This window comes from Argopecten irradians, chromosome 5, assembly GCF_041381155.1.
Source record: "Argopecten irradians isolate NY chromosome 5, Ai_NY, whole genome shotgun sequence".
Taxonomy (NCBI): domain Eukaryota; kingdom Metazoa; phylum Mollusca; class Bivalvia; order Pectinida; family Pectinidae; genus Argopecten; species Argopecten irradians.
Genome location: NC_091138.1, coordinates 33,221,433 through 33,245,955, shown reverse-complemented (window position 1 = coordinate 33,245,955; position 24,523 = coordinate 33,221,433). Strand labels below are relative to the sequence as shown.

Below are 24,523 nucleotides of genomic sequence, written 5' to 3'. Positions count from 1 at the left end.
TGTTTAAATTTTAAAACTCTAATTGAATGTATAATTTACATACATACTGAACTTTACCTTTGCTATATAACAAGCTAGTAGCATTATCGGTTAGTTCGGCCTGGTAGCGTCGCACCGGGCGTTGGCAAGGTTGCGCAAATTTCTGCGCACACTGATAGTTTCGTATGCAAATGTAGTATTATTTTTTTTTTTTTTTTATTTTTTTGTGTGACATTGTAATTAGAATAATAGCGCTAGAATTAATGTTGTCATAATGCTTTTAAGACATTGTATTTAGTTATAATCGATTATGTTTTCAACTATAGAGCTTCTAGCTTCATAACTGTTATGTGCAACACTTATATATGTTTATTGTACTACTACATCATTAGTGAACTATTACACATATATAAATGAATAAAAACTTATTAACACGTTGTGTTAAGTAATTGATAATTGTGTGTGTGTTTAAATTTCAAAACTCTAATTGAATGTATAATTTACATACATACTGAACTTTACCTTTGCTATATAACAAGCTAGTAGCATTATCGGTTAGTTCGGCCTGGTAGCGTCGCACCGGGCGTTGGCAAGGTTGCGCAAATTTCTGCGCACACTGATAGTTTCGTATGCAAATAAGATGTTGTTAACGCCATCTTGAAGGAATTGTTTACCATCGGGAAAATCGGAGCAAATCACAAAAATTGTGTGCCATCGAAGGCACATCTTTATGATTATTTCCCATTTAAAGCCACAGGATGTCTACAGATTCCAAATTATCGACGACGGAAAGAGTCGTCAAGAGTAAGTATCCAGGTACTTTGCGACAAAAATAGCAAGATCCGCCATATTGGCTGTCAGCCATGACTGGGGTATCTGATACCCTTTTATGTCAGGTTGAAAAATTATTGATGCGCTTTTGCATAGTCATAAAAGTTGTCCACTGATAGCTGCTGTATGAAAATAATGTATGTATCATGCTATATAGATGCAATATGTGTTGATACTGCAACCAGCAGTACGTTTTACCCCATCTTCATCCTACTACTGCTGTTCAGGTGATTGACAGTTCTGTTGTTTACATTCCTAAGCAATTTTTTCAAGTCCATACTGTTCCGCCCAAATAGGTGATATAATCCTGAGATGTTATCGGCTCTATTTAGAACATAAATGTTAAGAAATCAAAGCTGTAATTTCAACTAGCGTATTATAAACAACTGTATTCAATATTAGTTTTTAATGTCGGTGCCCATTTTGGTATGTTCGATTCCTGACGGCTGCCGAGACTGAAAGTCGTGGTCAAATTATTCTTGGAATATGTTGAAACATATTGCTAGGCCTAAGTAGTTAATCATAAACATGGTTAATTCAAGCCACGATTATGCTGCCACTTGTTTTCTGTTTTTTTTCGTGGTAATGTAGGTTTGCTAATGGAGTCGTGCATACATTGTTGTTATGCTAAATAATAATCAGCTGATAATAATGGCGATGGCATACTAGCAATGTTGTCAGTCTTGGTGCCTTTGGGTTTCTTAAGTTTTCTTGCATTACTTTAAGTTTGAGATTATTAATGTGCAGTATTGTTGACCTGTAATATGAACTGGTGGTTAATATTATACACTGCTGGCTGAGCTAGGTCAATATTACATTGTATGTTAGTTATATGTTCATTGTAAAGTGCATGGTTGTGTAGCTGTCAGACTATAAAGCCAGCACACTGTCTAATGGGACCCTACCAGTAGTCATGATTTAGGAAAAAAATAATTGTTTACATCTCTCAAAACATTACTGTATTCCCACTAAAACAAAAACACCATCATGAAGTATTTGTCAACAGCTACAGAAATACGGAAATCTGGACGCACAGTAGAATATGCACCCGATCACAACTACTGGTTGGGTCCCAGTAATGTTTCCAGACATCATACTCTGTGTAATGATAAAAAATTAATTAATTTTATTGATCCCATGAAAAATAATACTAGTAATGTCTGGTGATTCTGCATGATGAAACATTCTAGTTTCCAGAGTGTAGAGGAGTTAAAATATTGACAGTTTTAGACTAAATTATATGACTTTGGAAAATATTATATGTAATCTACGTATACATAACCATTTTTTTTTTATTGTATCATACAATGCATGTCACTTGATTCTGCCATGTTGACCTAGCTGATTTTGGGGATAACAGGTTAATTCGAACCGCTGGATAGTTCGAACACGCAAATTTTTTTCCGGAAAAACAGTAATTTTTTTAGCTAGTGATAGTTCAAACACTGACTTTTTATAATCAATCCTATTTCTGATAGTTCGAACATGTCAAATCATGAACGTAAAAGTAAAATTTTTGTCTGTAAATCAGCGCAATTGGGTCCCCAAAAAATATTCAGCTCCAGCCAAAAGAATCCACTTGTTGGGTAATTATACAATAGATACGTAGCTTTTCATGAGGTTATAACTAGTAAAGTGCTGTTTGGGGCCTTATCCATGTGCACAAGTGCATGCTGCTTCTGTTATGCAATTATGCTAATTATAAATTTACAAATTAAATGTTTACGAGAAATTGATTGAATATTATCTTTCAGGAAATCATCAAACTAAATACTTTTCCTATCTGCCTTTAAATTGCTTATGCCAGATACGTTGGTACTCAAAACTGATTTTTACCGATTTCGACTTGGATAGTTTGGACTCACGATTTTTTCCTGAAGCTTAATTTCAGATAAATCGAACTGGTCCATCAATATTTATTTAATTTTGTTCGAACTAACCAAAGGTTTTATGAATGTGCATGATTGGTTTCAAAGTCCTGCTAACAGCCAGGGTCATTTAAGGATATGCCAGATTTCTAGGTGGAGGAATTGGAAAGCAGGATTATCCAGGGAAAAACCACCAACCAGCTGTCAGTACCTGGTAACTGCCCCATGGTCACATAGAATTGAAACTCGTGACCCAGAGGTGGAGGGAATGTGCTAATATGTCACAATGTCTTAACCTCTCGGTAACAAAGCTGCTCTGGGAAATATTATTTGCAAATGACATCTCATTTATTTACAGTTTTACACGAACATCGGGTCCCACAACAGTCAATTTAACAATTTTGAGAAATTCTATATGAGTTGTGGATTTAATTTGCAGTCTTAAACAACAGAAATCATGTGAAAAGGAGTACTTGAGTAGGTATAGGTCTACTTGCAAGTTGCAATACAGAGCCTATGTTTTGATATCTCAAATGAATGTGACTAAGGTACAATATACCATCGATGATATTGGTCCCACGTGCACCTTACTATGATTATGATGTCACAATCACCAGAAGGTGGGACAAGTTGACAGTAAATTGTTCTTTATTACAACATGTTGGGATCTCAAAACCCTGTATTACTATTGTATGACTATAAAACTCAGCTGCAGCATGCATTACTATAAAGATATTCCATGTATTTCATGCCCTTCTATATATAAAGTTGTATGTTTATTGTTATGTTTTTGATTTTACAGATGCACCTTTTCCACCAAGCCACAAGCTTATTATGAGTGAAGTCTTTGGTGCTAATGGAAAACCAAAGCCAGAAGTTTTAAAACAGCACTTTATTTTGGAAGGTCGTGTGACAGAAGATGTAGCATTACGAATAATAAATGATGGCGCTGCCATGCTACGCCAAGAGAAAACCATGATTGAGATAGAGGCTCCTGTTACAGGTACATATATATCTGTTTGTATGTCACTGATTATAATCAGAGAGGTACTTTTTATTTTTTCTTTGTTCATTAAGTTTCATATCTTGACTGTAGCTGAGAATGAAAGTCTTCTCATTACAATGATGTTAATTATGGTGACTTGACATTACTGTTTCAAACCAATCTAAAAGTAGATCATTCTGCTCCACTACAATGCTCTACGATACGCTAGGCAATATATTACCCTTTGATTAGAATTGGAACATCTCAGGATGTACTGGTATATGTAGCAGTCTATGCTTCAGAGAGATTCAACCAGTCTATGCTTCCGAGAGATTCAACCACACAGCAGATTTCAACGTATCTTAGAGTAACGTAGTGGAGTGGAATTGCAAGTCAAATTTCAATTGAAAAAATCATCACATTCATGCATGATCAAATATAGATTCAGAAAGTTATAGTTGAACTATTTCTTAGCATCTTTCAATTTTAAAATTAGTAACAGGTCATTTCAGATCCAATCTATTTTTCTTCGAAAATCTGCTGAATGTATGACATATATTTCATTTTGGAATTATTCTAAAATTAGTTATCTGTATTAATCATGTAATTTTATATTTGATAGATTAAGTTGAATGTCATTTTTGATATCTTAACATTTGAAATGGTGACTTCAATAATAGTAATGTAACCAATCAATGTGTTCTCCTTTTTCAGTATGTGGCGACATTCATGGACAATTTTATGACCTAATGAAACTTTTTGAAGTTGGTGGCACACCAGCAACAACTCGCTACCTCTTTTTAGGAGATTATGTAGACAGAGGATATTTCAGCATTGAAGTAAGTTGTGCATAGGAACCCCCGAATTTGGTTTCATACATCATTTTAATCATTAAAACACCACTCTGACACAATTGTAGAAATGAACTTGACATCTGCTGAAATTCCTGTCTAAGGGCATTGGATTAGATATATGTATTACATAGGCCTAGATATCTAGACAGAAATTATAATTGTTAAGCAAACTTTAATTTGCTTGTGGATGAATAAGTAACAATGGACAGATATTTTGACCTGGATATACAAGTACTCCAGTTAATTTTTGGAGAAGTGGATAATTGTACTGTACTTTTGAAAATGAAGAGGTACAACTTTTGACATCAGGTTGAACCCAAAAGTTAACATAGATATATGTCTAGAAATGTATGCTGTTACAGTATAAAGTAACTGATGGCAAGGCTGCAATTGTGCAAATATCTGAAATAAGAACACGTTAATGCAGACTATTGAGGATAACTTGAACTCTTATGATTTTACAAATTTCTTCTGATTTTATTTCTGGATGTAGGTGCTCATAACAATTAAGTTGTTTAATGCAAATATATTAGGAGTACTGTACCCATTCATACATTTTTTAGGGTTAATTGACAAATTGTAGTTGACAAATTTTAATGGGTATTTTACCTATGTTCTCGTCTTAACTGGAGCACTATAATTAATATATATATATTGTAAATAACACGTAATACTCATCCAGGCAAATTTAATACCCTGATTTCTTGAAAAAAATAAAAATGGGACATAAGTCAAAAATATTGATAAATTATTGACTGAAGTGATCAGTGTTTTTTGATTTAGAGATATCAGGGCCTGGTTTACCTGTGAGACTCACTAAAATTTTGAGAACCCTCTAATGGTTTCTTATTATTGGGTTTCATCAATATTTGTGTGAAAATCAGTGTTCTGAACCTATCTTAAAAACTATATAATTGTTAACGCATCTATTTTGTGTAGATTTGATACTGTACCCACTTCTATAGGTATTTGTTATTTCATTTGTTCTGGTGACTCTTGTATATGTTGAAAGAGTCTATGTAAGTTTGATATATGTGATTTGCTTTAAGAAAGAAGCTCTGATTGATGTATTTAAAATTGAAATTAAGGATCCATTGCCTGCTTAGTTTTTTACTGGAATTCCATGCAAAGAATTAAAGTGAATAATCGGGCAAAGAAAACCAGTCTAAATGCATACATTGGCCTTCCAAAAGTTCTCGCATATTAATACGGCGGCCAAGTTCTGCTTACGTTTCCCAGTTCTGACCATTAAAGTAAAGGAAAGTTGAAAGCATTGAAAGCGAGGCTGCGTGGAAATGTAAGCACGGACATAGTCAGCCGGGAGGACATTTTAGGATTCCTATACTTTAAATTACATTCACAACATTTTAACCGACTTTAGCCATCCTTGCCCGACTGTTCACTTTAAAGTTTATTGATTTGAACCAGATTTTGAACTTTGGCCTACATCCAAGAAAAGATTGTCTTGGTACACTTTTCTTTACAACACCACCAATTGGAAATTGGAACTTAGCTTGTGTTCATTTAAAGTGTGTGTACATCTAATTAAATATAATACTAAAAAGCTTTACACAAACTTTATCTTAAATCTGACTTGCATCTTGCTCCAAATCAAATGCAGAATTTTTTTTAGAAAAGTCTGCCTCTATTAGCCTATCAAGGAGGGAAAAGTCTGGATCTATTGGCTTATATAGAAGGGAACAGTGATTTTAATGATAATTAATAAAACACATGTAAATTCAAGTGGTCATAAATTCATATTTTCATTGGTACATCCTATATTAACAGATGTTTTGTTGTCTTTCAGTGTGTTCTATACCTTTGGTCCTTAAAGCTTCTACATCCAAACACATTTTTCATGTTAAGAGGCAATCATGAGTGCAGGCACCTTACAGAATATTTCACATTTAAACAAGAGTGTAAGTATAATTGCTGCAATGTATAGCCATGGACACTGATTGAAAATATAGTGGGTCTAGCTACATGTAGAAAAATAATGCTAACCATGATATGTATTTTATGTCGATCCTACTCGCTGACAAAGGTAACCATTCAACAACCAGGTCAATTGAGAACATGCCAAGATTTTGACAATACATCATTAAGCTATCCAGTTTCAATATAGGTTTGGACTGTTGATTAGTCATTGCTGCAACAATAATAAGTGAATTAATTTACAGATGCAAAAAAAAAAAGTTTTGTAACAAAAAATTATTTTATTGTTGCTAATTTTGCAATTATCTAGAGATATATGATCTCATGAACTCAGAGTTAATATATTTTGACAATTTATAAATAGGAAAATGGATGATATTATTACATATTTAATACATGTATGTACTGTAGAAGTATAGTTAAGGAGTGGCCATATTACATCTTATATTAATTTGATTGAATTACGATATTGACTTCTATTTTCTTTCTGTTTCAGGTAAAATAAAGTACACTGAGAGAGTATATGATGCTTGTATGGATGCATTTGACTGTCTGCCACTAGCAGCACTAATGAACCAGCAGTTCCTCTGTGTTCATGGAGGTCTTTCACCAGAAATCCACACATTAGAAGATATAAGAAAAGTATTCACTCTTTTGTTTAAATACTGTCTGTCTTATCAATATCTCAACCAATGTTTCTGGGGGCATTTTGGGGTCAATAATGGGGCTCATTCTACATGAGTATTATTTAAAATTTCAGTAAAAAAATTCCCCAATTCATTCATGGTAAAAAAACCTCTTGTTTTGAATAAACTAAGCAGATTGCGCTAAAAATAAAACAAACAAATGTCTGATGAAGTACTTTTGATCATAAATCTCAGTTTATTTCATGATTGAACTTGAAAAGTTTTTAGTTCCCGCATCCAATTTGTCTTTTCAATTGGTCTTGTTTTCAATACCAAATACATAAGGTCATAATCAAATAATTTTGAAAGACAAATTGACAAAATTTGGAAACAACAAATGTGATGAAAGCAAACTCAAAACACTAACAAATTCAAATTTTTTTTTTAGTTGGACAGGTTCAAGGAACCTCCTGCATTTGGACCCATGTGTGACCTCTTGTGGTCTGATCCATTGGAAGACTTCGGAACGGAGAAAACATCAGAACACTTTACTCATAATAGTGTTAGAGGTTGCTCATATTTCTACAGGTAAACAATAGATGATACAACACACAAAAGCAATCCAAATAGAGAGTCTTGTCTGATATTTCAAATTTTATTAAGATTTTCCCAAAACTGATTTACTTTTGGATATTCCCTTCCCAGTTGAAAATCCTTCTCAATACAATAAGAATAAGCTATGGAATTACTGACAACAGTGGCAATTTTATTGGTTGACAGACACTTGTGTTATCAAATTTATTATTGTCTATTACTCAAGTGTCTACATGCACTAAATGTATTTACTTCATGGTTATTTTAACCTAAATCTGTAGAGCCAAGTGCTTGATTAATTGATTTCATGCAGTTAATATTAGATAGGGACTGCTGTATTACAAGAGTTGTTGTTGTGAAATGTATCAAATCTTTATACTTTTAATTCATTGTTCTCACTTTGATAATCAAACTTGTTTTTTTTTTTCAGCTATGCAGCATGTTGTGATTTTTTGTCACAGAATAATTTATTATCAATTATTAGAGCACATGAGGCACAAGATGCTGGGTAGGTATTTCTATTTAAGGGAATTTTTTTTTTTAGTGAGGTTAGAGAGATCCAATGCTTTAATGTCTTGCTGGAGGTTATATCTCTCATTTAAGTGTCTTTCATGCAAAAACTCATAGTAAATATAATAAACTTTATATTCTTTGGGATATATTTTATAAGTTAAAACTCACTAAATAGGATTATAAATGTATTAATATAAAATAAAAAATGGGTCATACATATGCTGATGATACATATATGTGTGGAGTACATTATTTTGTTTTGTTCCCTTCAGATACCGCATGTACAGGAAAAGTCAGACAACAGGATTTCCATCACTAATAACAATATTTTCAGCCCCAAATTACCTAGATGTTTATAATAATAAAGGTAAGTAAATCAATAACTTTCTATGACTAAAAAAAAAATACTTTTTCAATTTCTGCAGCAGAACGTCTGCTCTAGTTAAGTCTGGTTGACACACATGCTATGTAAAAGTATTCTTCCAAATTTTTGCATGTGATTAAGTGATTTAACAATATCCATTTCATTTAATACATTTCTATTTCATAGACTTACGTATATTTGGATTTAATAGATTTGGAGAGGTAGATTATATAAATCCACTAATGAAAACACCTGTAATACTTGACATTTGCTTCCTCTTCATCTGTAAAGAAACTAAATGAACCACCAGAATTTTCTTATAGAGTAAGAAAATGCTAACCACTGGCTTGCGACTAATTTTTTTGGCAGTACCAATGCTAGCCATCACATCAATGTATTTGTATGATTACACATAAACTTTTAAACGTTTTGTGTGTGTGTTGAAATCTGCATTGTAGTGTCGTCTATCAGAAGCAGACCTTCATTCACTGAATAAGTGTGTTATACAGAGGATTCCACTTATTTAAATAAGTCATTTTCCAGAAGAAATTATTCGAATAACCGGAGTATTCGAATAGGCGGAGATAGCGTTTTGCACCTCCGTTTGACCCCCTACATACATACCTTCATTTGATCAATACAAAAATTATTCACACTTAAAACGAACAACAAGTAATTATTTTTGAAGTTATTAATCAGTTTTGATTGTTTAATGGCAAAACAATGTTCCAATTTTTTTTATTCTTGTTTACGTTAGATCGACACATGAATCTGTTTGAGAAAAAGCCTGACGATCGATACCAAATGCAAAAACTAAATATGATTTGTCTGAAAATATTTACGTATCATTTCTGAACCTAAACAAAGAACAAATTTACGTACATTTGTCCCGGCAAAATGACCATATGATCATGATTAAACTTCAAAGGGCCCATCAACTTCCAGTGTTGTTTTGACACATGTGTATGAATTTGAAAATGGCAGCTGGTGGTGAAGCCATGTGTTAACTGGGCCTAAATGTGTTTGAGAATTCTTCGGGAATTGTCGATCGATGCAGCGAACTAGCTTGATAATATTTCATAAAATGATGCATATTCAAGCAGCAATGAAACAATGTAACGAGTATTTCTTGTATCCAAATTACATTCGAAACTTGTGGTAGTCATTGCACACCGATTTTGCATGCTTCTATATCTCGTTCAACGAGACGCTTGATGCGCACATGTGTGGCATAGTCAAAAGAGTCTGGTTGAACGAGACTACCCATGAATGTGGGTTGTTGTAAGGAAGCATAATTTATCGAAACGATCGAGAACTAAGGTACGTTACGTTATTAAATAAACATATTTGAAAGTGCAAAAAAAATGAGATGTTTGAGTCATTGATGATACTAAAGAAATAATCTACCGCTGCTGATGTAAATTGTATCCAGCATCAAATACCTTTGCAGATTCGTGCATAAAATAACAAGCCTTATGATAACGTTAATCTGTCGCCATACTGATTTCCAGTAAAAACGGAGTATCTTAAAACATATATCGGCGAGTTTTGCTGAAAATACATTGCAGAATTGAAAAATATTCGTCTTTATTTTTAGAATTAAACAGTTATTTTATTCAAATAACGGGAGGCCATGTGTAAAGTTTATTCAAATACACAGAGTTAAAAAACAAAGATAAAGAAGGAAAAAATTGGGATCGCAGAATTTTGTACAAATAACCGAAATATTCGAATAACCGTTATTCGATTAAGTGGTATCCTCTGTAATACTAATGCGATGGCGAGAAGTATAGTAATATACATCAGGGGATCAAATGTTAATGTAGTTATAATCGCTCTGAATTTCTTACATTTTGTGTATTATAATGATGATATGTTACTTTGTAGCTGCCATATTAAAGTATGAAAACAATGTGATGAACATCAGGCAGTTCAACTGTTCTCCTCACCCATATTGGTTGCCCAACTTCATGGACGTGTTCACATGGTCACTACCATTTGTTGGTGAAAAAGGTATATCATACAATGAATATGGTAGTTCCCAGGGCAACTTATACATTATTTACCCTCAGTTTAGTTCTACCCAAAGTAATACATTGTTCAAATATCCAACACATTGAAAAGATATTCTTTTTTTGGCAAACTATGAAAGAGCATTATGACATGATTATTCTCAATTGTGTTGTTGTTAATTGAAATGATTACTTCAGTTGCAAACTCAAATATCTGTGAACAATAACTAAAAATTGTGAAGAATTTTAGTTATAAATTATTAAGTTATAAATGAACTTTATTGCCTAGAAACAGTAAATGAAATCCACAAGTTCTACCCCATGCTTGTGTACAATGGTATGTTGGTTTATGTGATTTCAGTGACAGAAATGCTTGTGAATGTATTGAGTATTTGCTCTGACAACGAGCTGACAACAGAAGATGATGAAGAGGAGGAGGAAGGCAGTGAAGGTATGCATTGTGTAACAACACTTTATACCTGTAGCATTTATATATCTACACAGTTGTTCATTCTTGTTCTTATGTTGGGACAGAGTTTACAAATGAACAAAACAAATTCAAAAGAAATTGGGTTTCTAATCTATTTAGATATTTTAGAAAATTTGGAACAAGGCCATTAAATTCTTACCTCACTTACACCTTTAGTTCAAAAGACATTCCTTTACATATTATATTTTATATTTTATCAGATATCCACTTAAGTCTGTTAACATGTAAAAATGGCATTTATTAATATAATCCAGGTATGAAAAAAATGTAGGATACAGATAGGTAGAAAATGTCTGAAATTAATATATGAATTTGAACCACTCCCCAATCTTTTAGGCCATGATTCAAAATCATGATTGAGCTAATCATGTGGTGTTTAGGACCCTTTAGTTTGCTTATGTTATGTCTATACTATATTATGACAGAATAGTACCCTTTAGTTTGCTTATGTTATGCCTGATAGAGGACAAGTGCATCTCCTTGGCTTGCTTTTATAATAGCCATACCATATTGATATATTGAATGTCAAATGTGTCAATACATAACTACTCTGTGTAAAAGAAAAGAAAGAAAAAAGTGTTACTACTCTGTGTAAAAGAAAAATATTAAAAAGGTTTTGTTCGTTGTGTAAAAGGAAGAAATTCTGACTTTCATTCTTCCAGGTATATGATCTTGTATTTTCTATATGCATGTTACTTCATTCAGACTTCATCTTTTATCTTGGCTTGTGTTATTCAAAATTGTGTATTGTAATTAAAGCCACTAGTTTTGTTGAATTAACTACACTTATTAATGGTATGGTTATTAGCAGACTTTATGTAAAGATGTAGTAACATGTAGAATGCAATTGACAGATACAACATTTTTTGTAGTTTGCAGATCATACAATGGATAAAAAGTTTAACCATATTATTCATAGTTACATTAACATTTGTTTTGTTACATTGAGATCAAGGCATCTATTTTTACCCAATTCAAGTTTTATCCTCTTTCCTTCTTCAGTTGTTTAAAACAGAAATTTTGAAACCAAATTTAAAAAATTCATGTTCTTAAAATAGAATAAAAGTGGTTTGATATAATTCCTTCATTTTGAGGTCTCTTATATCATTTTCTAGATGCATATGCAAGTTTAAAACTGGCTTCAACAATGAATATGTTAGCTAGTCATGCACTACTATTCCTTCTTTCTTATAATGGTATAGTGCTCTTTTGACCGTTTGTAGATGTCCCATCTCTTTTATGACATTTTCCTAAAGAAATCATTTGTTAGTTGATCAATTAAGTATTTACATGGCTTCATGTTGTCATCCTCAATATTCCAGGGGTTAATACCACCACTGTCATTATATACACCCCAGGGCTATGTCATAGTAAAACTGAAGATCAATCATCGTCTGAACATAGAGGAGCGACGCCCAACTTCCGAGCCAGTACAGTGTGCTAGATCAGCTGATTTCTTGAGGGAGATCAATGGAGCAAACTACCCTGTTTTGTCTTCTTCACAAGTTGTTTCATACAGAGCCTTCAGTTTTGCTATGACATAGTTCAGGGGTGGATATAGTGATAGTGATAGTAACCTCTGGATATCAGTATGACAATGATGCATGAATACCTACAAATTTTCCTCTGTATGTAAAATTATCATACCTTCTATGATTTTAAAACTTAATGCACATGTACTTTTACTATTGCACTTTAGAGTAATATTGGAAGTATACCTTCATTGTATATTATTTTTAAAAAAAGTCCTGTTAATGATTTTCCCGATTGAACTGCAAACAGAAATGTTTTATGTGTTCTGCATTTTACATTCTCTATATCTTTTTAAATAGTATTTATCCCGTATAAGATTATGCTTTTGTATATAGCGAATTATGTGCCAAGATGCTATATTTTAAGCATCTAACAGTCTGTGCACACTGATAAAACTTAAATTTAATAATTTGAAATTGGGTTTAGCTACATAATGTAAACAAAGATTTGGGAATTTCATCATTGTAAATCTGTTTTAATTTGGAATCAAAGTTAATGGGAGGAGGGGAGGGTCATGCACATAAAAAACACATAAGTATATATTTTTTTGCAAGTTTTGTTTCCTTTTTGTGATTAGTATTTTTGTTGCATTTTTATCGTTAAATTTTATATTTAATGCTTTTTTTGTTCATTTTCTTCATGGTTGGTCTCCTTGACTTGGTTACGTTGCATGTGCTAACCTAGGGCCCCGCATAGCTAATGGTAAGTGGAGCCTCTGGATTATTATCAGTCGGCGTTCATCCTTTAGCACCAAATTACCAACTTCATTTTGGATGAGTGATTGTAGTGCTCCTCACCTGCTAACATACTCTAAAACCTATCTTTTGGTGTTTAAAAAAAAACTGTGTTGCTTGTTCCACTTTCAATATTAAAACAAGAGCATTCCTTAACTTAGATAAAAACCTTTGTAACATGAATACTTAAATACTTAATATGAGGTATCTGATCCTCCGTAGACAACTCTTTAGATCCTGATTGTCGTATCAATCTGGCATGTATCTACAGTTTATTTGTACATATTCCAATCTATTTTAACACTTTCATAATTAGTGGTGTATGTGGTTCCATTCACAGTAGTTATGTATCAACTCATGATCAAAGTCAACTTTCAGTGACGTAGTTATCTAATTATCTGTATTTAACCTCTTCAGCTTTCCTCACAGGTGACTGGTCAGATAGCAGAAACTTAGTAACTCTGCAAAAAATTTAAGCTAGACCTTTGCAGCTTCACATATTCCTGATGGTATATCAATTAAGGCATGTTGCTGATATTGATTTGGACAGTGATGCTGAATATTATTTTCATGTGTAATAATTAAGATAATTTGTAAATTGCCAGTCCGTCACAAACATGCTGGAAGTCAAGTACTTGTAGTAGACAGAGAGGCAAGTAAGTCAACAATTTTGCATGTCAATCAGCCATTTGTCATCAAGGTGGATGAACCTTTGAACTATAATCAGGTTTTGTAACATATTTTACTACTTCAGAATGAAAATCATATTGTTTCTCTGATTTCATGTACAGGAGTGACTGAGATGTACAGTTTCATTGTGTGAACCAAGTTGAACAGTGTGTGGCTTATACCTACATTTCACTATGTCTGTTACAAAGGTGTTGTGTTGAATTTATGTTTTATATGTAAGATCAATTTCATAAAAATAATTTTAATTTTTGAAAACAAAGTATAATGTTAAGTTTTCAGTAAATGAAACAGAAATCTTGTACTGATAATTACTGTTAATATAGTTTGAAAAAAATCAACAAAATCCAACAATTAGGTTAATAACAAAGATAATGTAAAGATCATTTATACATTTAGATTGCATAATGTGTGTGTTTTTGTCAGGATGTTGTTGTCATGTGTACATGTTTATGTTTGTGACAAATGTGTACTAACATGTCGTAGCTTAGTGCTGCACTCCTGTAAGCTCAAAGAACAGCTTTCAACGGTGGAAAACAAGAGCTCAGTTAATTATGATTATTCAGGTTTCATCATATTTAGTTGAAACAGATAATTTGCATTATATATTTCAACCAAATGAAAACTGGATACTTGTGATCAAAGTTCTGAAGTAGTAAAGTATGAATTGGTTGGCTGCTTCATTATGACATGCAATATATATATATCTATATACACGTGTTATTATTTAGTATTAAGTCACGTAGTGTTGATATTTATACCCAGAAAGTGGTTACAGCGTTATAAGTTGAGCGCTATATTGTGAATTACACGTATATATGTATCTAGTTGGATGACTAACAATAACGTATTGTCACATGCTGCTTGACTCTCTGTCCGTACTACTAAACAATTATGTTGATAAGACCTCGCTAACATGCCATTTGTTATGAATTAACAGCGTTGTCAATAATCTCTGAAGGATTTCGAAAAATAAAAATTTCAAAAATGTTTACCTTTTTCAGACACATTCTAAGCATTAAGATCTATAAATTGAATACTTATTAGCTGAGGAAGCAAATGAAACTCCAGAAAACTAACAAATTAGGATTATGGAATACTTCTAGTATTTACTGACAACACTGTATTAGCCTATTGTTTTAATTTTCGCCTACAGTTTTTGCCATTTGTTTGAGTGGTGTGTGATTTTTGGTGTCAGAAGTACTAGAGAATTTGCTACAGTACCTTATATGCGAGTTTTTGCATGAGATGTGGCATAGAATAGATCTTTGTCAACAAATGATAGCAATAAAAGTGTTGTGATCCAAACTTGAGATATTGTACCAAGTGACGTTTAGTGTTGTTATATAGGTAGACATGGTGTCAGTGGTCTTGACATTATCAAGTGTTTCTGTAGACATACAAAAAACTGAGAGTTATTAGAAAGACCACGAGGTCAAATTTACTGTATCATGCAACATATAAAATTTTCATCTTTTAATGTTTTCTTTTAGAATCGATCAAGAAAGTACCTTCTGATTCCTTCTATTAGTACAATGAAATATTTTAGATCTGATACATACTTGTAAAGTTGTTTAGTTCACAATTATATTGTATTCAAACAATATACTATTTTCACAATAATTACTTTTTATTGAAATTTTTTGAATGCAGTAATTTCATGATCTCAAAATGATGTTGGTTTAGTAGGATTTACTGTGAATAAGTCGCATCTTCTGGTGATCGTGATGTTGTGAAAATCATGTCAACATATGTTGTACAATGCACAAAAGTTGGGAGTAATTGACAGTTAATTGAACTTTACCCATGTTGTTTTGGGATCACGAAACCCCTATATTGCCTTATCCAAGCGGAATGTAGATATTAAAGCATACTGTCTGCTGGATGTGAAGGGATCCTTTCAAGTTCTTCAAATGTTTTTCTTTTGGTTAAACAGACCTCAATGTCATAACTTCCACAATGAGGTATTTAATTAATCCTGGCATTCAACAGCTAACAAATCCTGTTAACACATTATCTCAATGATTTGCTAGTGTTGGGAGTGTTTTCTAATGAAGTGATATACTTTTGCTATATATATATACATATTACAAAATAAGACACAAAACATAGCATGTACCTGGAAGCTGAATGCATGTCATTGAGCTGTAGTTGGTATGATAAGGGCTTGATTTGCTGTTTTGCATATTAGTATTAGTTGATGTGCAGTGGATTTTAGATAAAGGCTCATTCTTATGTTTTTATACTGGTATATAAAACATTTTCACTTTCTGTATAGATATTTAGGATTGTGTAGTTTCATTTCATATAAATTAAAGCAGATATTGCATGTTTAACTGTAAAAGTTACTGATTGAAATACAAAATGATTTTATCAAGAGTTCATGATCAGTTTAAAGCTTTTGCACAAAAACGTCTATTTGATATCTAGATGCAGCTCATTTAGATTACTGTGAATTTACATGTATTGTGTGTTAGGTGAAATTAAGTGACATGTAGCATGCAGGTATTGTATTTTAGTCTTCATTAATTTTATGGGTAAAACAATTGCAATATGCCTGTGAAATTGTATCTGTTTATAACCTTGGTAAGTTAAGTTTTGTACATGTTTCAAATAAATTTAGTCAGTTGTCTCCAAGTGTCATAGTTTGTGAGTAGAATGTAAGAGAGAAATGTTGTGAGTCGGTGTTCTGTTCTTATTTTGTTGGATTTCAGGTGTTTGCATTAATGGCAAGGTGATGAATTAGATACAGAGGTCAGTCATTGCGTGAATGGCTAGGGTCTACACTTCGTTACATATCAAATAATGGGTTTGTTTGTTCCTCAGGATTTTGTATGATTTCATTCCAGATGGAGCTGCTTCTAGGAAGGAGGTGATCAAGAACAAAATCAGAGCCATTGGCAAAATGGCCAGAGTCTTCACTGTCCTCAGGTAGGCTATTTAACCTATAAGCTTTGGAATTAATTTATTGTGAGTTTAAGCATTTTGTTTTCTTTTTCAGGTCTGAATGTTTATATTTGAATTTGATAAAGAAGGATCTGTGTTTGAAATTCAGCAAACTGTGCCCATGTTATACAATATTGTCTGATTTTACAGAGAGGAAAGTGAGAGTGTATTACAACTGAAGGGTCTAACTCCAAATGGACTTCTTCCTTTGGGAGCACTGTCAGGAGGAAAGGATACATTGACAAGTGGTATGCATCAAATCATCAGTTTTAACAGTAATTCAACAAGAATGTTGCTTGTGGCTATATGTATAAACTTAAAGGTCAATTTTGTCTTTGCATATTACTGAGTTTTCTCTGTTGCGGATAGGTAGTGATTGTGACATTATTTCTATGTGAGCAAAAATTACATATTTTCTTTGAAAAATATGACGTAAGCAAAAATTAAGTCAACTACTCTAAAAAATATTACATTACTCTCGTGAAAACATGATGTAACATGCATTATATACCCGCAAGGGCAGATAACTATGTAATATGAAATTACTCAATTAATTATCCCCCGCCCAATGAAGTTGGCGGGGGATATACAAATGGGTTCCGTCCGTCCGTCTGTCCGTCCGTACGAATTGTTTCCGGAGCATAACTCTAAAACCAGTAGAGATGTTTCCACTAAACTTCATACACACATTGGTCTTATGGTCTAGTAGTGCCTTTTGCTATTTTTAGGTTTTCATTTTTTGCATTTTTTCCGTAACCATGGAAACATTGCTGAAAATATCATATTTTTGTACCAGGTTCGTTTCCGCAGCATAACTGGAAAACGGGTTGAGATATATGCACGGAACTCCATAGGCACATTAGTCTTATGGTCTAGTAGTGCCTTTTGCTATTTTAAGGTTTTCACCTTTTGTACTTTTTTCTGTTACCATGGAAACATTGCTGAAAATGGCAGATTTTTGTGTAAGAATCGTTTCCGGAGCACAACTCTAAAACCAGCAGAGATATTTCCATGAAACTTCATAGACACATTGTTCTTATGGTCTAGTAGTGCCTTTTGCTAATTTTAGGTTTTCATTTTTTGCACTTTTTCCGTAACCATGGAAACATTGCTGAAAATATCATATTTTTGTACCAGGTTCGTTTCCGCAGCATAACTGGAAAACCGGTTGAGATATATGCACGGAACTCCATAGGCACATTAGTCTTATGGTCTAGTAGTGCCTTTTGCTATTTTAAGGTTTTCACCTTATGTACTTTTTTCTGTTACCATGGAAACATTACTGAAAATGGCAGATTTTTGTGTAAGAATCGTTTCCGGAGCACAACTCTAAAACCAGCAGAGATATTTCCATGAAACTTCATAGACACATTGTTCTTATGGTCTAGTAGTACCTTTTGCTATTTTTAGGTTTTCATTTTTTGCACTTTTTCCATTACCATGGAAACTGCTGAAAATATCATGGTAAATGGTAAATGTTACTCTGCAAAACTCCACCCATCTTTGTGTATATAGTCTAATATAAATGTCAAGGCTGTATACCTGATTCAACAATTGCAGCCCTGCTCTACTTGAATTATACTCCATTTTTCTTTAGCTCAACTTCCTTTTTCCTGGGGTTTTTTCATACACATAAGTCTCCACAATCAAACTTACTTCAGCTTTGATATCTCCATTGGCGGGGGATCTGAATGACTATGTCCTTGTTATTTCTTAAATTCATGTGATGAATATAAGCTTTGTTTTAATGCTACTTTGATATAGTCCTTTACTGGTAAAAGAAGCATTGGGCATTAAACAACGAAAGTGGGCATTAGTTTATATCTAATATCTGATGACATAAACATGACCCAAGCAGTTCATAACTGATCGAAGCAAAGAATGGAGTCCTTAACATCACCAAATTTTCAATTCCTACATGAATAGAGTTATAATGTAAAATGGAGAAAGTTGTTTCTATTTTAATATTTGTTCCTCTTTTGTTTCAGCTCTTAGTGGTTTTTCACCTTCTCATAAGATCAGTGGATTTGATGAAGCTAAATGCTTAGACAAAATGAACGAGAGGATGCCACCACGTAAAGATGCAGTCAACAACTCTCATAAAAGCTAAAGCTCTGACAATGTGATACTCTGTTGAGCTGGTCTCCGTTCACACGTGACCCTGAAACAAACTTATTACAATTGTCAGACCATGCTGTGTATGTGGAAGCATATGCATCTCTGGCACAAAGCTGGCCCTCCTGACCTTGGCAGCAGATGGATTCTGTCAAGGTTCAACCAGAAGAAAGAGCATGTTCTGTTATTTTGATTATTTGTAGGAAGTGAACTGATGTCTGCTGCTAAATCAGCGGTTGGCACAAACCCTGACTTGTCATGTCATAAAAAAATCATCTAACACATTTGCATACACTCGTACACGTAATATATACATCAACCCTGCGCTTTCTGTCATTTCCTGACAAAGATATCTAGTCAAATGTGGAGAAGTGTCTCTTCTAAGTCGGATCTTGAAAACTTGTTTGCAGGAACAAAGATGGCCAGCTTTTTGCTAGAAGTGTATTGTGCATGTGCAGTCTGCTCAGAAAGAACTCAATATGGAAGGAAAGACGGCACATCACAAGTCATTTGAAGAGTTCATAATCCAAGCGGATTGCCAACATGGAGCTAACCAAGGCATTACCTTCTGTGTCGAACCGATTTTTCTCTACGGGACACCGGCCAGTATATGATGCTGGCACTGAAACGGAAGTAAAACAGAAAGGTTTTATGGACACATCTGTGTAGTAATGAACCGGGAAAGGATCGTGTGGCTGTCAGGCCCATACAAACGGAGGTTACCACAAGGCACAGATGGTGTTGCCTCAAGTTAGAGAAACATAGAGTTCACCTAGAGGAGATTTGTCATTCATTGTAATGCATCATTTTATGGTGGCAAATACTGCATTTGATGCTGGTGATTGGGGAAAATGGACCCGAAAGATATATGTACAATATATATCAAGATCATACAAGATCTGCATTGTTATTGAACAAATAATAGCTCTTTCTTGAGATATTTATTTAAAGTCACCTCCACTTGATATGGAGGGTAAATCTGCTTCATCAGGATTGTTGTTACTTCTGTTGTTGACTTTCTCATGTTGATCCATGATCAAGCTGGTGGTGTATATACCCCTTGCCAGTGATATACAGATTTTAAGTTTCCATATATGAAATTCTCCTCCCAATTTAATGTACTTATCCTAAATGTATAAAATATTGTTTTCTATTCCCAGTGAGTGCTTGAATTATTTTATAGTAAGAGGTATCCATCTTCTAGAATGTGATGTTGTCGTCATAATTTTCCATTGAAAGTTGACTTTTAGTTACTTTTCTTTTGTTGTTTATGTTATTAATTTAAAGATAATATATTTGTGTCTGGGTGTTTTTGCTTAGGCAAATTTTGAAGATAGTATCTCGCAAAATGTGTGTGTGAACTAATATATGGAATACTTGCAACTAGATAATGCATATTCAGCATATGGACATCTGGTTGGCTTTTTGTCCTAGCAATTTACCAGGTTATGATATTTGTAGTTTTGTTTGAAATAACCAGCAGTTCATGTTCCTTTAAAACAAAAAATCATCTGAAGAAATTTCAAATCAAGATTTCATGAAAATATTGGTGTTTGAAAAAGTTAAAAACTGAAACAAACCAGATGTCTTTCAAATTTGTGGTTGTATTTAGAATCTCTTCAATGACAGTATTGTCATATCACGAACAATTTTGGATTTATTTCTTTAGGAATGTCATTTAGTATGAACAATGCATACTTATGAAAAAATATGTGACATACCAAATTATAATAGACATGAATTAGAATTATACATATTCTATAATGTATAAATATTGATAACAACTTTTAAATTTAACTAGAGCAATAAGTAATCGATATAAATATCTAATTTATTGAGTGATTGTTTATATTATTGGAGGAATCCTATAATTTGGTTTCCAGTTGGTGATATACCTTGCTCAAATTTGGTAATACTGTAGTGCTTATATAACTTTTGAATACTGGGGTACAATGCCATTTAATCTTACCATTTACTTCATGTTAAAAAGCTTATCCATCTGTGACGTAGTGTGCTGTACAATTCAGTTGATAGAGCTGTACTTGAAATTCTTTTATAACTTCATTTATTTGAAACATCTAACTCGTTCAAATCATTCCCAGATACTTAGTAGATTTATTTGTCATCTTCTTGAAAGTTGTTGAACAAACCATTGAACAATTCTTCATTGTTTTTGAGAACACATCACTGTTTTTGATATTTTTGAAGAAGGACATGCATGAATTGACACTAGAACCAACCCCTGTATCCTCTTCAGATTTGGGACTAAGTATTATTGTAAAAAGAAGAGAGAGAAAAAATTGTTTCCAACATGTATGGTGCTAGATTTAAATTGCATGCACAGAAGCAAATGAATTTCTATCTGTTTTAATTGTCATGGAAATTTGTATTTAAAGAAAACGGTCAACTTGATTTGAAGATGAGATCATAATACAGAAATAATAATTTAGTGCTGAAATCTATTTCAGATTGAAATATCAACACTGTCTGATACACTAACAAAAATCATATCCAATTAATACCAACTTACTCAGACGCAATTACATATATGCAAGTTAGCATTTTGAAAATTGAAATGAAATGTACACAATAAGCTTTTGCTTTATAAACAATGAAACATATCTGATCCTGATTAGTATTTGCTAACATCCGATGTACAACTGTAATTTAAAATGCTAATATTGGCTTAAAGCATACCTGAGTTGTATGATGATAAAAATGTTGTGTGTGCAATACGTGTTGGTATTTATGCTGAGTATCCTTTTAAACGAGGAATATGGTTCAGGTTCGTGATCTTTATCTGTTTACACCGGTACCGATTTCATGATTTAGAGAATATAAGGAGTACACAACACTCCTATGTAAGTATGGTTATGTAGTGAAAGGAAGTTTTTTTTTTTTTTTTGAAGATTTGAGCAAATCCTACCATTGTTCTACTTTCAATTTGATATTTTTGTCCATAACATTCAAGTTCAAGAAAGACTTAATATTTGTTCCTCTTTTAATACTCATTCTATAATGATGTAATGCATGAATCATTCATATTATGAAAGTATAATGAGTATTTTTATTGGTTCCATCTGATCATCCATTGATGAAACTATTTATTGAATTTTGTTTTCAAAATATCCTTTGTTAATAGCTGTATGATAGATATTTTACTAGTCTTGGTATTCAAAATGTTGTATTTTCAAAATGTCAGCAAAGCTTCAAGGTTTTTGGCACCTTTTTGCTTCAGATTAATTTTTGTTTTTAAATTTCAACTAAAATTATTGTCAACATGTGAAGAGAGTGAATGCCATTGAACTCTAAGGAGATGTTTGCGTGTGCTTTACAGTAAATTTAGGCTTCAGTCTTTTGAAAACAAAATTGATATAATCAAAGTGTACTAGGCCTATAGAGATTTTGTAAATGTATAATAGAATGTTGATGGTTAATATGAAAACATTTCTTTTGTATATGTGTTGATGAGTTTTAACTGTTGATGAAAAAACTTTTTCCTGTGAACATGCATGTAGTATAAGATATGAAATCCTTTGTTGTACATGTAATCGTTTTTTCTACATTCTTTGTTTGCTGTCACTGTCTATAGGACAAGCTTGTGCACCCTTTAACTATAGTTGCTGGCATTCCATAACAGCAACTCTGAGCATGAGCTAAGAAAACTGATCTGTTGAAATATCTAAATTCATTTGTATCAATTTGTGATTAATTACGTGTTTATCATTTCTAGTGATATTTCTAACCTAAAAAATAGTCCCGTCATTGATAGTACATGTAAACAAAGATATATTATATAGGGGAGAAGTTTAGTTGGGTATTATATTAACATGGCAGTGGTTTGGTTGCTCATTAGTTGTTAGAATTCCAAAAGTTCATGTTTCGATTACCGTCTGTTAACGTTTTAATGAGCTGTTTAGTGATAACAAGCTGCTTCTGATGTCTGGTTTTTGTCGTGTCGTCCTGTGAAAGAACTTGTAAATGTCAGGGATATGCTGTTATGGCACATGTTGGTGATTACAAAAAATCTGTAAATCTTTGGAAATTTAAGAGGTTGTCTTTTGATAGCACAATAGATGCCATATCATTGTAAATTATTGGAAACTCCTATGTCTCACTTGTTCAGTATTTATGACTGCGACAGTTTTGTATGGTGATGAGCTATTGCTGTTTTATGGTAGCATCTGTTTTGAATGTGTACAAGATAAAAAAAAAATAAAAAATAAAAATTAATACCAACATATTTCGAAATTCTATCGGGTGTGTGATGTTGGCGAGATTCCAGGATTTTCCTGTCTTTATATATATCATCTGGAATTTTGACTTGCGCACAGATGATTTATTGTAAAATGTTGTGAAACCAAAAGTTGCTGTAGTTGCAACCAATAGATTTTTTTCTTATCAATTCATATACTACTAATTACAAAAAAACGTTGACATTGTACACTCAATTTATAGCTAGATTTAGTATTTAAACATTTCTTTATTTACTGGTTTGGACATAAACAACCAATCAGTGAATGATGAAATATTTTTCTGCATTCACAATTTTGGCAGTTTTAGGTGTTGTTCCAATTAAGGTCTTGTGCTTGAGTCGAGACTCTTATATTGCCCTTCACATAATTTTCTCTACCACCAAGATCTTTTTTATACTTAATAAATATTTACAGTGTTACCATTATTATCAGTTCTTTTGTTTGTATTTTATGTAATCGTTTTTTACATTCAATTGACACTGTCTAAACAACCATATTAATTCCATAACAGTAGGCAACTCTGAGCATGAGCTAAGAAAACTGATCTGTTGAAATATCTAAATTCATTTGTATCAATTTGTGATTAATTACGTGTTTATCATTTCTAGTGATATTTCTAACCTAAAAAATAGTCCCGTCATTGATAGTACATGTAAACAAAGATATATTATATAGGGGAGAAGTTTAGTTGGGTATTATATTAACATGGCAGTGGTTTGGTTGCTCATTAGTTGTTAGAATTCCAAAAGTTCATGTTTCGATTACCGTCTGTTAACGTTTGAATGAGCTGTTTAGTGATAACAAGCTGCTTCTGATGTCTGGTTTTTGTCGTGTCGTCCTGTGAAAGAACTTGTAAATGTCAGGGATATGCTGTTATGGCACATGTTGGTGATTACAAAAAATCTGTAAATCTTTGGAAATTTAAGAGGTTGTCTTTTGATAGCACAATAGATGCCATATCATTGTAAATTATTGGAAACTCCTATGTCTCACTTGTTCAGTATTTATGACTGCGACAGTTTTGTATGGTGATGAGCTATTGCTGTTTTATGGTAGCATCTGTTTTGAATGTGTACAAGATAAAAAAAAAATAAAAAATAAAAATTAATACCAACATATTTCGAAATTCTATCGGGTGTGTGATGTTGGCGAGATTCCAGGATTTTCCTGTCTTTATATATATCATCTGGAATTTTGACTT

At 32.8% G+C, this 24,523-nt stretch overlaps 1 protein-coding gene across 5 annotated transcripts in view; it reads left to right on the top strand.

Moving 5' to 3' along the window:
* Positions 1-23,747, top strand: part of LOC138323592 (serine/threonine-protein phosphatase 2B catalytic subunit 2-like) — a 47,562-nt gene extending 23,815 nt beyond the window's left edge. The window contains exons 1-15 of one of the 5 annotated variants that reach the window (XM_069268302.1): positions 584-783; positions 3,481-3,681; positions 4,378-4,502; positions 6,325-6,436; positions 6,949-7,094; positions 7,527-7,666; positions 8,103-8,180; positions 8,458-8,552; positions 10,437-10,562; positions 10,923-11,012; positions 13,269-13,286; positions 13,924-13,974; positions 16,855-16,936; positions 17,102-17,199; positions 18,940-23,747. In XM_069268302.1, the coding sequence (XP_069124403.1) occupies positions 738-783; positions 3,481-3,681; positions 4,378-4,502; positions 6,325-6,436; positions 6,949-7,094; positions 7,527-7,666; positions 8,103-8,180; positions 8,458-8,552; positions 10,437-10,562; positions 10,923-11,012; positions 13,269-13,286; positions 13,924-13,974; positions 16,855-16,936; positions 17,102-17,199; positions 18,940-19,061 (1,530 nt within the window). In that variant the 5' untranslated portion in view covers positions 584-737 and the 3' untranslated portion in view covers positions 19,062-23,747. Of the gene's footprint in view, positions 1-583; positions 784-3,480; positions 3,682-4,377; positions 4,503-6,324; positions 6,437-6,948; positions 7,095-7,526; positions 7,667-8,102; positions 8,181-8,457; positions 8,553-10,436; positions 10,563-10,922; positions 11,013-13,268; positions 13,287-13,923; positions 13,975-16,854; positions 16,937-17,101; positions 17,200-18,939 lie in introns of those variants that run through there. The other 4 variants (XM_069268303.1, XM_069268304.1, XM_069268305.1 and 1 more) reach the window with 4 other exon arrangements.
* Positions 23,748-24,523: the final 776 nt, after the last annotated feature.